Genomic DNA, 12,689 nt, shown 5'->3' with positions numbered 1-12,689 from the left:
TTTTTATTCCTTGCAAAGCCTCTGTTCTTTAATGCTGTCTCTATCTCTGAAGAAATATTAAAACTATTTAGGTTTTTACATGGCTGGAGAAAAAAGAACTCAATTCTGTTAACATGCCTGTCTCAAAGTTTTCAATTAACTTTTTCCAGGTGGCCTTGCCAGAGGCCCATAGTGGTAAAACTTGCCTGTGTAATAGTAATAACCCCCCCGTTTCCTCTACCCTGTTTTTTGTTTGATGATAACTGAATCCTCTGGTCTGCTCCATGACATGAAATACTGTTTTCCACAAAAGGCCATGACTATCAAGCATATACATATTCTAGTGGTTGCAACAAGCCTATGTAGTTACAACAGCCTCTTAATTTTCAAAGATTTGAAAATATATTACTAATATTCCTTTTTAAGTTTCTGTCCTTCGTTTCATTTTCTTTAGAAACTTTACTGAATCAGTTTTTACTATAATATTATATGAAAGAATCTTGAGGTGTTTTTTGTGAAAACTACAGCATAAAAACTTAAAATTATCTATTCGTGTTTTTTCCCCCAAAGTGTGGGGAACGCAATAGATGAAGGTTTAAAAGCAGCTGCTTAATTTCCAATATTGACTCACGGAAATTTGGCTCTTATTCGTGCCTTGCAGAGATTCATCTCTTATTCGTGCCTTGCAAACAATCGGTTAATACTCTTACATTACAGTTAACATTAAAATGGCTGACGGGGAAGTGATGATAACTTGGTGGTTTGGTAAGGTGTTTCCTTTTATGGAGGTCCTAAAGCAATTTGGGGTTTCTGACTTGATGGTATGGGAGTGGCAGCGAGGTGGGGTAGAGATCCTCTTTTGGAATGCAAGCTTCTAGTGGCAGGACGGCAGCCTTATCGATAGGTGACTAGAAAAAAACAGTCTGTTTACTTGCACATATTAAAAATGATACTGTGGTTATCTTGATAATGACTATGAATATAAGGGTGTCATGTGGATTTTAATGATTGTTTATATTTTTCCACTGATGCAGTGCAGGAAGCTCTTTTTTGTGTTATGTTATGGATTTTATGTAACTGTATATACGCAGTTAGTGGACTACTCTGAAAAATAAAATGTTAAATTGTTTTCCTAATGGAAATCAAAAAATGACATGTTTAAGTGTATTGTTTTTAATGACTTTTGGTCTAGCTCAAAACAAGGAAATGCTTTTTCAAAGAAATGCCCTGAAATCCTACCAAGAGTCTACATTGTACTGGAAAGTGCTCAAAAGAGGGGGTAATTCACTTGCCTCTGACGTGCATTGCCTTTCCAGATAGTGAGAAGCGCTCTGGGGGGGCTTTGGAGAGTGTGTACTTCAGATTCCTACGGTTATTAATCCTTCCCCTGTAGAAATAAATTTCCCTGGATGTCATTTGAAGCTGCTCCTCCTGCATTATTCAAGAAAGTGGAAGACATGCATTATTAGTCAGTAATAGCACGTTGTCAGTGAGGGAGGGCTGTCCTGGGAAGATGATCTGGGAAGCGTCTAACCAAATTAACATATTCCCTGGGGGTATTCCTAGAAGTCTCTAAATCATTGCTGCATTAGAATCCCTTTGGTTCTATGGAAGATTTTTTTCCCTAACCTGTGACAGTGATGTCCAAAATAATAAGCAAATACTGGTTCAATTCTCCTGTTTTAATCTAAAATGACAACAGAAGCAAGTTTTAAAATACGATCATTGTAAGTACCAAACCACTTGCAGAATACACAAAATCCTCTAGTCAAATTCAAGAAACTGAAATGAAACCTTTTTTTTGTAAGTAATAACATATGGAAAGAACAGTAGGATGAAATTCAGCTCAACTATTTTTGGAAGGATTGAGTTAGTGTCCTCAAAGGTGTTGAAAGCTGACTGGTTAAGCTGGGGAAAAAAGAACAAGATAGGTGGGGGCTTGTGATTCCATGTTATATCTGCAGCTATTTAGGCAAGGATTAACAAAGTAGTTAAACTTGTGATTGCTTGTTACTCCTCCCTTTAAATCTAGAGAAGTTTTAGGTGTTAGCATAGTCAGAGGAGATTTTCGCTGGTGTTTTGAAGACTTAGAAATGCCTCTTTTTCTTTTCACTGACTCAAATTTTGCTAATTTGATCCAAATAAATAAAAAAAGAACCTTAGGGGAATTATCATGGATAATCGATAAGCATAAGAAAAATTACGGTGCTGATAGAACAGGGGCTCATGACTTCTAGAAATTCTCTTTCCAAAATACTGTTATATCAGCACATTAACATGTGTGTTCCTTTTATATGATTATATTTTAAGAAACTAGGGACTGTACCCTCCTTTTTAAATTAGCAACCCCTTCTCTGAAGTCAGTGCAAGTCCACTAGTTTACCAGAAAAGGATGTATTCCAAGTAGATTTTTGTTTTTTGTTTTTTTTATTATGGCATGTTATTACCTGCTATCTTAAATTCATTTTAAATTATTTTAATCTAAGGGAAAAGACCTATCAATCAAATAGACTCTTCAGATTCCTTTAAATCGACCGATCCATTTCAGCCTTTCCCCACCCCAGACATTCCCAAAGAACAAGAAGCAGATCTATTCTGTGATCCATTTGCTCCCACCAGCATCAGTAAAGAGGCTGACCCCAACAATTTTGCAAACTTCAGTACTGTGAGTAAACATTTTTTACATTTGTTTCAGTATAATGACAGCTTTGAATTGTTCACACTGAAGTATTCAGTTTTAATTTAAAATATTAAAACATATCCCATGTACAAAAGAGATATAACTTCCAATTAAAATAGTATTTACATTTAGTTTGCAGCTGAGGCTGTCCTAAAATGAAATACTGCAAAATGTTACAGTTAATGTTTAAGTTGCATTGCTTTTTTTGATTTTTTTTTTTTTAATGGAGGCCTCCTAGCTTTTAGAAAATAGTACACTTTAAATATTTTATGTTCTAGGGATTATCCATTTTATTGGAATATGCAGCAGATATAAATAATTTACCTATAGCATACACTGCTAATTATCCAATTAAAAGTAAAATGAAAGGTGTGATTTTTAATTTAGCTGTCACTGAACTGTTTGATCATAATTTCAATGTACTGAAATATTCATAAACAGCCTCATAACCGTTTATGTTAACAAAATATAACTCACTGAGTTTTGAATGGCTAGTAAATTCCAGACTTGAATGTGATACAGAAAGTAGCAGGTGTCTCTTTATAACCAGAATCCATTTCATAGAAGTCGTGGTGTCCAAGCGATACAAGCAAATCTGAAGGTTTGTGCATGCCTATATGTTTTTCCTTTTGTGTTTTTGCAAATAGGGATTTTGGAAGGCATCATTTCACTTTCAAGCTTGGTATCTGGTAAATGCAATTTGCATTTACAGTAGCTTGATCAGATGCTTTTATTATTTTTAGTCCTAATAAACTGTGTGCTTGATTGAAGTAAACTGAGGATTGCCAGGCTCTCAAAATTGATTTGCACTGGTTGATGTGTGTTGTAGCATGACACTTCCTGAAATGCTCTTATTGATCACTTTTACTAGATAGAGGGACTGAGAAAGCCAGCATGGAGCTCTTGAGAGAATGTGAAATGCAGAGGAGAAGGCAAAAACTTTCATTATCCTCTGTGAAGGAAAAAGTATTTTTCTCCAGCTTTAGTTACTGAGAATACTCAGTGAGCTGTGGGGAAAAAAAATCAAGTTTCTCTACTTTTATCCCATAAAGTTTTAAGTTTAAAAGAAGTAGCTCAAAGGAGAAACTAGCTGGAGAGTATTATAACAACCATTTCAGACTCTACATTGGGACATTCATGAAGACATAGGCTTCACCCACCTCTTTGCATGCAGAATAAAAACAAAATTTAGCATAACTCTTTGTATTTTAAGATGACTTCCTAACTCTCTCTGTTGCTTATAATCATTATATCAAAGCAATTCAATTCACATTTTGTGTGTGTGTGTGTGTGTGTGTGTGTGTGTGTGTGTGTAAAAGCATGCACAGGCAAAAAAATCTATTCTTTCTGTTTTCTTCTTGTATCACATTGACCTTTCTCTATATTACTTCTAGATTTCTACCTGCACAGTTACTTGGTTATTATGCTGCTTCTTGACAGAAGCATTTTTCAGCTGTTCAATTAAGCAGACCCATTCTATAACTAATTTTTGCAGTCACTATCACTTGGAAAAATCATCCATAATGAAAGCAGGGTAAATCAGGATGTGCCACAGAGCCAGACAAGGGTGTGCTTTTGCAGTATATTCTCCTGATTTAGTCACGTTTTCTTCTTATATAGACTGCTTTTTAATCCCAAATAGTTGAATTTAAATCCTAACACTTCAGTAAATTTGGGGGAAACTTAATACAGAATTTTGGAGCGTAGCATATTTCATAATAAATCACGATTAGGATGGCTTAGGTGCCATTCTTAATAGTTAAACTAAGCTAATCATTTAATAGCCTGTTGAACTTAACTGGCAACCAATATTTAAAGACTACAGTATGTCCAATATTCTGAAAAACTGTTATTGTCCCTCAAACCAAGGACTTGGACAGAATTAGTTGTCACTATTATTAATCTGATTATTTTGTCTTTTAAAACTACAGTATTCTACTGAGGAAGACATGATTGAATGGGCTAAGAGGGAAAGTGAGAGAGAAGAGAAAGAAAGACTTGCAAGATTAAAACAGCAAGAGCAAGAAGACTTGGAACTGGCTATTGCACTCAGTAAATCTGAAATATCAGAAGCATGAAGTTTAGAATAAGATTGCGTCTTATGTCAACTGTTTTGTCTCTTTTCCTGAATACTTAACCTATTTAAATGTTAATCAGAAGTTACATATATACAGGAAAATATGAAAGGTTTTAAACTTCTGAAAGTGGTTGAATACTTTTCTTCCATGCTGACTTGTCATTTCCCTAAATTTCATTAACTTTATCAAACAACTAGTATCATACTGCTCTAGTATGTATACTCTTGAGCTTCTTGCCTGTGCTATTTTTATGCTGCAAGCCAAGCACACCAAAGTGTCTTTCTGTTTCACAGAAAGAGAGACTGCAGATCATCTTTGGAATCACTGATTGTCATTCTAATCGTGCATGAAAAGATTTTCGTGAGCATTCGTAACTGCAAATCCTGAAATTCAAAGACAAGAAAATGTTGTCCCAATCAAGTTCCTTCAGAAAGAATGTTGGTGAAAGTAGCACAGTACGGAAGATGAAACCTGCATAGCCATGTTTTTGTATTTGGATTGCTCTTCTATGGCTTTGTTTCCTTTTAGGTGTATTTGGCAGATTTTTAGTTAGAAGAAGAGATGTTAACTGAGAACACCTCGATTTCTGTTTGGATTTTGAACTGTCTAATAAGAATGCTAGGTAGCTTATTCTTATTGAATATCTTTTAAAGAAGTGTGAATGTTTCTGCTAAATTCAATTCTTTGCTTATTTTTATTGTTTGAATAACTGCTTATTTTAGCATTCAAATTCTCTCAAGTTTTCAGCAAAATCAAGTACATTTCCCACCTGTAAGTCAGTTTAAAGTGCAGGTAGTGAGATTGTTGTTTGACTGTAATCGGTCAGCAGCTGGTAATTGAGCAAAAAGTGACAAATAGCAATTATTCTGCCATGGCTGACACTCTCCCATCAAGCAGTTAGTTATTTAAAACCTTTTGTACTTCTAAGGAGATTTTAGTAATGCCAGAGTTGTAGAGTGCTTTATTTTATATGTATGCATATATATTTTTCTCATTAATGAAGGTTCTACTGTTGGACTTGAAATAATAATCTTTGTGGAGTCTAAATGGGAAAGACTGTATCTTACTGAAACCTTTTTTGCTTTTCTTGCATGGTGATAGGTTTTAAGACAGTCAGATATTATGTTTTATAAAGCAACTAAATTGAAGATTCATGTGCGTTTGCTGTTGGCAAGATGACTGTCAAATTGCGAGACCCCACTGCTATTTGAGCCACTTTTGCCTGTGAAATATGCAGCTGAACTGGCAAGTTAGTAAGTTGAATCTGAAATAGGATTGAGAATAGAAAGAAAACATGTAGTCTAATTTTTTTTACAACAGTTTTTTTCTGTTTGTGTAATTTATTGAATGCCAATTGATAGTTGCACCTTAAAAACTGAATGATGATTTCTTTATGGTCACTGAGTCAAAGTAGGCTTGATAGAATGTTAATGAAAGTAACTTAATGAAAGTAACTTATTGTTCATTTTAAAAGAACTCCAGTCTGGAGAATCAGTTTCATTACAGCAGCTCCAAAAAGAATCATCTTTTGCCCTGTTTAAGAACATTTGGATGGCAGCAGCATAAACATTGAGGATCTTTTTTTCCTTGCACTTTTAACTTGTGATATTTCTGCTGAGGAATTGAAAAGTTTCAGGACCCAAATCTATGGGGGGTGAGGAGTAGGGAAGAACTGGGCCATGCTTTCATATATTTAATCTCTTCATTACCTACCAATGCTGCTGCTGCAAGAGTCTGAGAGTAGTTCTCAGTTTTTCAGGAAAATGGGTAACTTGACTTGGACAGTTTTCTTTTGCACTGGGAAATGAGCATTTAAACACCTGCTCTAAAAAGTAACAAAACTTTTGCAAGTATTATAACTTATCTATACATCTTTGTAATGAGTGTACACTAATCTTGCAAATTGTATGCTTAACTGGATTACATAGTTTCTTATCTTTTGTTAAAAATGTATACTCAGTGGACCAACACAATATTATATGTATATATTATATATATATTCTTCCTTTCCTTTATGGAATTTAAAGTTTTGAGTCGTTTGATGTTACATTTCATGTTACTGACTCTGACTATAATACTTTTCCTCAGACTACCAATAAACCACTGCTGTGAGCTAAATGGCATTACTTATGAAGTTTTAACTGTTTTTTTTAACTTGTTCAGGTGGGGTTAGCCTCTATTTATAGACTTCCTTTTTGTTTAAAAATTCTAACAATAGCCTGTAATTATGAAGAAATAAAGTTTAAGTACATAAGTGTAAGCTGTCTGCCTATTTTTTCAAAATGGTGCTGTGAGTTAAAATATCTTGTAATGTAAATGTAAACTGTTCCAATTGCAGTCTGATGGGAGTATGTTAATTTTCAGAGAAACAGAAGTTGCTTGAAGCTGGAGGTTAGCTTTTTAGCTAAAGTGCACATGAAGTCAGTGAGAGCTGTGATTAATTAGGAGTTGTAGCAGCTTCAAAGAAAAATTAGGCTGCTTTTGCCTAAGTACCTTTGCAAAGGTTGCAGAGCCCGAGTGTTTAAATGCTTAGGATTTATCTGTGAAGATACATCTATAAGCATCCCCTCCTGGCTGCTGTCAAACAAGCTAGAGGGCTTGACAGAGCTTTAGTCTGATCCAGAGTATGTATGGTTCTTTCAAATATGTCTGTCACTATAATAGCCAGCTCTCATTTATGCCTAGGCTTAAACTGCTCCATCAGAGGTTTAGGAGTTCAGTGATTGTAAACACCAGGCTTTGATCCTTTGGTTCCAGTAGTGTTAGGTTTTATTATATTCATCTAAATAGACCCAAATCTCTTTGCCAATCATCGTTTGATGAGCCATCAGTTGAATTAGGCATTGTAATAGCTTAATTTTATCAGCTTCACACATGTTCTTGAGGCAATTCCAAACTCCCTGTGCTGGCCCCCTTTTCCTCCACTCCCCACTTCTAGGTTCCCTGACAAGTTTCCATCTTGGGTGCGCTTTGCCTCTGACTGTGCTGCTTTCAACCCCCTCTCCGCTCCAAGTTTTCTGCTGTTTGACTCTTTATCGTGATGTGCCTAATGTCTAGCAAAGGTATTGGCCACTTGACAGCTACATTTTGAATGTGAGGTACCTGAAGCAACCTAACTAGAAACTGTATCAGAGGAATGTACGGAGGATTAGTGTGTTAAAGATCTACCTTTATATCACTATCAAGTATTGACAAGGGATAAAATGGTAATAAAGGTGCTTAGTGAAAGAACTGGCATGTTGGATTGACTTTAAATGGAGTTCTCTAGAAAACTGTCTTTATCAGTACAGACGACTTCAAGGCAGGAGACTTGATGTGACAGATGCAATGCTAACCCTTCTGCTCAATACTGAAAAGTTGTTGTGTTAGACCTCAATATTGGACCTATCGGTTCCTTTGGTTTATGTGGGCTTCCTTGTCATCCTTTGCCACCTGATACGACGGCTGAATGTCACTGCTTCACAGAAATAGCATGCAACTGTCAGAACTATGTTGTCTGAAGTTGTTTCCTCACTAACTTCTTGACAGTTTGTTAGCTACTGAAATTAAAAATTCACTGTTTCAGAATTTGATTTTTTTAGCAAAACTATAGCTTTAGTGTTGCAATATTTTAGTCATGCTTAAGCCTGAATCTTCAAAGTGAATGCATGTGCTACCTCGTGTTTCTTGCAATACTGATAAAACAGTATTTTTAGATGATAATTCTTTTAGATAATATAGAGGGAACAGGACAAACTTAAAAGGATAAAAGTGGAAAAGTAACTTGTCTGTTCAAAACTTTGGTGGCTTGCAGTCTTACATCTTCTCTTTATGGAATTTTTTAGCACATCAGTGAATATTCATGAATTTAATTCCACTGTAGATTAGAGTGAATGGGATGATCGGCATTCAGATGCATCCATTCATTATCGTAAGATTGAAGACAGTTCGCCTTGTGCAATTGTAAAACACAAGACTGTCAAATCAAAACTAGATTGTCAATAGTTACTAATGAAAGTAGATGGTAATCTTCCCCCAAAGATGATCTGATTTGCTCTAAGTTTGAAACACATGCTTTTAGTAGCTGAAGTGGAGCTTTAGTTACTGGTATGGGTGTTACTGAAACCTATGTGGAATAACTTGTGTTACCTTCCTTGCGGCAGCAAGGTGTAGGTATGTTACTGAATTAAAAAATAAATAACTGCAAGCTACAAATCTCTGAAGCAGTGGCTAAGGGCACAGTTACCAGCTGAGGAGGGACAGGCTTTTTAAGCTGTGATTCCAGCAAGGTTTAGGTGTCTGTTTCAGACCAGATAGTTGTTATGTATGCTTCCATGTGCCATAAAATGTTCAAACTAAAACTCTCTTCACATCTTTCAGCCCTAATGGTATATGATGCTTCTCTGCTGTTCAGAGTTCTAGGTGAACTCTCATGCTTGCAGAACAGCTACAAAGCTTGTCTTTCCAGGGAACCCTGAGGTTAAAGTAAAGAAAGTAGCTGCCTATCTGCACGGATGCTTCTGTCTGAACTCATTGGCCTGTTTGAACTATAACTCAGTATCCATGCAGGAAGGGAAAATAGTGTAACATAAGGAATTTCTTCTCTTTGTGCAGAAAAATTAGGAGGCTAGACAAAAACCTGGGTAAAAACACTTCCTTTTTGTGCTTATAGACTGCTTAAAGAGTATGAGAATTTGGGGACTTTTTTGTGGGAAGCTCGCCAGTGAGTTTTGGCCTGTATCAATTGTATCCCAGAAAAGAACAAGCAGGAACTTTTAACTTGTCAAATGACAGACCATCAAGTGTAGGTCAGTAGTATCCTGAAACAGCAGTCACTTTCACCCAAAAATCTTACTAAAACAAGCATGAATAAGCAAAGATATGCAAATAACAGCTGCATTGCCATTTCTTGCTCAGAATAAGGTCAGAATTCCTGTTGTGCTATAAGTAAGAGATTTAGAACTGTTAGGAACTTAGATTTTAAACTGAAAAAAAAAACCCACAAAACCCCGTACCTGAAAAGGAGAGAGTTGTGCATGCATTTCAACCATCAGCTTTTAAAGAAAGTGATCAGGTAGCTGATAGAGGGTAAAACACTGAGTTGTTTGGATGTTTATTCAAGACACGCAGGTTGTTGTTTCTAGTCATCTCTTGCTGATTTATTAAATGACTTTGGACAAGTCACTTTAATGTGTATTCTTTTCCTATATTCTAAATAACAAAGTCTCCGATAGCCTATTATTTAACTTAATTGCAAAAGACCATGCTGTGTGCAGAGCAAAATAATTTTTTTTTTTTTAACTTGTGTGTATCATATAGGTAGGAGAGATGTTATGATGTATTTCCTCTTTTCTGTTAGTATATGCAGCCAGTTACAGCCCAAGACTATACAAATAACCTGCAGTAGCTTAGGCAGAATTTGACAGAAGCGCTGCTTTGAACAAGATATATTTGCTTGAGGATTGAGTTTACTGATAATACTGAGTGAAATTCTTACTTTTGAATTCAGAGGTCTGTGTCCCAGGTGCCGTTGGTATGACCAGCAAGATCCCCATGTAACACTTTGCAGATTGTCAGCTGTCTTATTTTTGTACCTGACACTGTCAGAGTCATTAAAGGGATTCATCCTGACCTGCTTACTCAAACTAATTTTTCTGTGTGGATTGGCAGAACTGATATTTATTCTGTTGAGACTATGTAGCGCTAAACTTTTTATATGCATCTTTGTAATTAGGAATGTATACTGAAAGCCAAAAGGTCTTTAAGATTGCTTTCCACAGAATACAGTCTCTCTTCAGATATTACATGAGCCAGGTATGAAGTCATTTACATGGAGAAAGTGATTTTGAAAGGCTCAAATGATTTTTAGGTAAAATCCCTCTTGTCTGCATTATCTGAAGGTCTATTAATGCCTCCTTATTCTTAAATGCTCTTCTGAAAGATACAGTGGAGGAGTCAAAATCAAAACTAAAACTGGACCCAGATTTCATTCTTTTACATAATAAAAATGCAACTATAGTTTCTGTTTTTATCGTATGTTTATACAATATCATGCTCAGGAGAATAACTAATTTGGACTGCAGTTAGTTGTTTTTCATAGGTATTAGCTATAGAAGATGAGCTAATGATGCAGCTTGGTCTTATCGTTTTGGCTTTTCCAACTTTGTTTCTACAACATAAAATTCCTAAAGGTTTTGAAAAGCAATTTAGAGTATATGCTGGGGTAGTTATTAATAAGTGTTCTTTAGGTTAAATACAATTGATTACTGAAAATTGGCTTTATTTAAAGTGCAGAACTGCACGGGAATATTCTCTTCAGTACATGAAAGCTGTTTATCTGGTCTCATTTTAGATTAAGCTGGAATGCATGAGTTTTGTGATTAAGAAGTCTGTATGTAACATGTATTTTATGTTGAAAAACGTGGCTCATTGTCGCATCTGTAACAAAATTGCTATGAAGGAGCTTGTCACCACTCCTTACAACACATTTCACTTATCTAAAATATTTATCTAAAAGTCTCGTGATTTTTTTTCCTTGTCTTCAGATGACACTATCATGCTCAAATTGATCAAATGCATTCTCTCTGCACATTTCTTAGCTGCTTTGTCAAAACGGCTGCACCTGGGGTGGTGGAGGGTGAGGTGGGGCCGCTGCCTGCCTCACATTCTCCACACCACTAACCACATTGTCGGTGTTCAGCTAATAAATTCTTTTGCCTCTTTTTTTTTTCTTCTTTTTTAACCTTATACACCCACTGTTCTCATTAATGTGCCCATTGTTTCAGTTTGCCAGCCCAGTCCTTCTGTTTGTCCTGCCGCTCCCTCTCCTGCAGATACCCTTGCCTTCCTTTCCTCTGCTCGTTTCCTTCCACAGACGCATGCTGCTTGGAATAACCTCTTCAGAACTGTTATCCCTGTAAATCAGAAGCTGCGTGATTGATAAGATATTTAATTAATGGTTGTATTAAACGAAAACAGCTTTTTTTTCAGTATTGTGTACTGATTTATAGGTTTAGTTGGTTTAGCAGTTTTTACTCTGTACTTGAAATTTATTTGTTCATAAATTGAAGCTGATAAATTTGAAATATGTATGTGCTGTTGGGTGTTACTCCTTTGTGCAATTCATTGACGGCTGTGTTTTGGAGTAGATGGCTCCACCTATGCAAACACTTTTGCTGCAGCAGGTTAATACAGGTTGTAGATTAATTTAAAAGTCCAGTAAATACAAATTATATTTTGCTCCAGTAGCTTCTCAACACTAACTAATGGCTGTAATTCCAGCACAAATGGAATCAATGATGCAAAAACAAATTTAAACCTCTGTTTTAATGACACTTTCGACTAACAACGCATGGTTTCTTATCAGTTTGTATCTGGCACTTTCTTGATAGCTGCAGGCTAATCCTGAATTAGGAGGCTCGTAAAGTGTCTATGGTGCCGGTTCTCTGACGTCCAATAACCTCTTAGCTCACCTCCAGTTTTCTCTTTTCAGGGTTTTTCACTAAAATAGTAGGATCTTGATTACTTTGGGGATTTTTACTCCCCTCCCCCCCAATAAAATAAAAGTTGTTTGAAGGCAGCCAGGGTGTTAAAATTGTTGGGATAGCCCGGCAGAAAGCAATGCGGCTGGTATACAGGTGGAACACGACTGTAAATCTTTCTTTCCCCTTAGGAAATCAGGGTAGAAATGTGACTCAGTGTAATTCTAATAACGAGCACTAGAGGTTCCAGATAGCCAAATAAAAACTGTGGAGCTTCATTCAGAAATTTACCTTTTTCCTCTTGGGGAAAAATAAGGAATTTTGTCAGCACCAGCTGCTCTTACAAGTCTCTGCAAAACCAATTCCCTAAGCTATAAATCCCTGTACCTGAATAATACTCTAGGCATAGGAAATTTGGGACCTGGGTCCAAGCTTCCCAGCAGGCCTGTTGCTTAATTTTAAATCCACCGCCAATTCTCGCAATTTCCTTAG

The 12,689-nt window shown here is 36.1% G+C and overlaps 1 protein-coding gene across 7 annotated transcripts in view; it reads left to right on the top strand.

Moving 5' to 3' along the window:
- The window catches only part of EPS15 (epidermal growth factor receptor pathway substrate 15), a 54,075-nt gene extending 47,078 nt beyond the window's left edge, over nucleotides 1–6,997 (top strand). For 4 of the 7 annotated variants that reach the window (XM_067301230.1, XM_067301232.1, XM_067301229.1 and 1 more), the window contains 3 exons: nucleotides 2,466–2,644; nucleotides 3,210–3,260; nucleotides 4,591–6,997. In XM_067301230.1, coding sequence (XP_067157331.1) covers nucleotides 2,466–2,644; nucleotides 3,210–3,260; nucleotides 4,591–4,737 — 377 coding nt within the window. In that variant the 3' untranslated portion in view covers nucleotides 4,738–6,997. The remainder of the gene's footprint in view (nucleotides 1–2,465; nucleotides 2,645–3,209; nucleotides 3,261–4,590) is intronic. The other 3 variants (XM_067301233.1, XM_067301231.1, XM_067301235.1) reach the window with 3 other exon arrangements.
- Nucleotides 6,998–12,689: the final 5,692 nt, after the last annotated feature.

This window comes from Apteryx mantelli, chromosome 8, assembly GCF_036417845.1.
Source record: "Apteryx mantelli isolate bAptMan1 chromosome 8, bAptMan1.hap1, whole genome shotgun sequence".
NCBI lineage: Eukaryota > Metazoa > Chordata > Aves > Apterygiformes > Apterygidae > Apteryx > Apteryx mantelli.
Note: the sequence above shows the minus strand (reverse complement) of the source record. Positions and strands in the feature narration are given on the sequence as shown.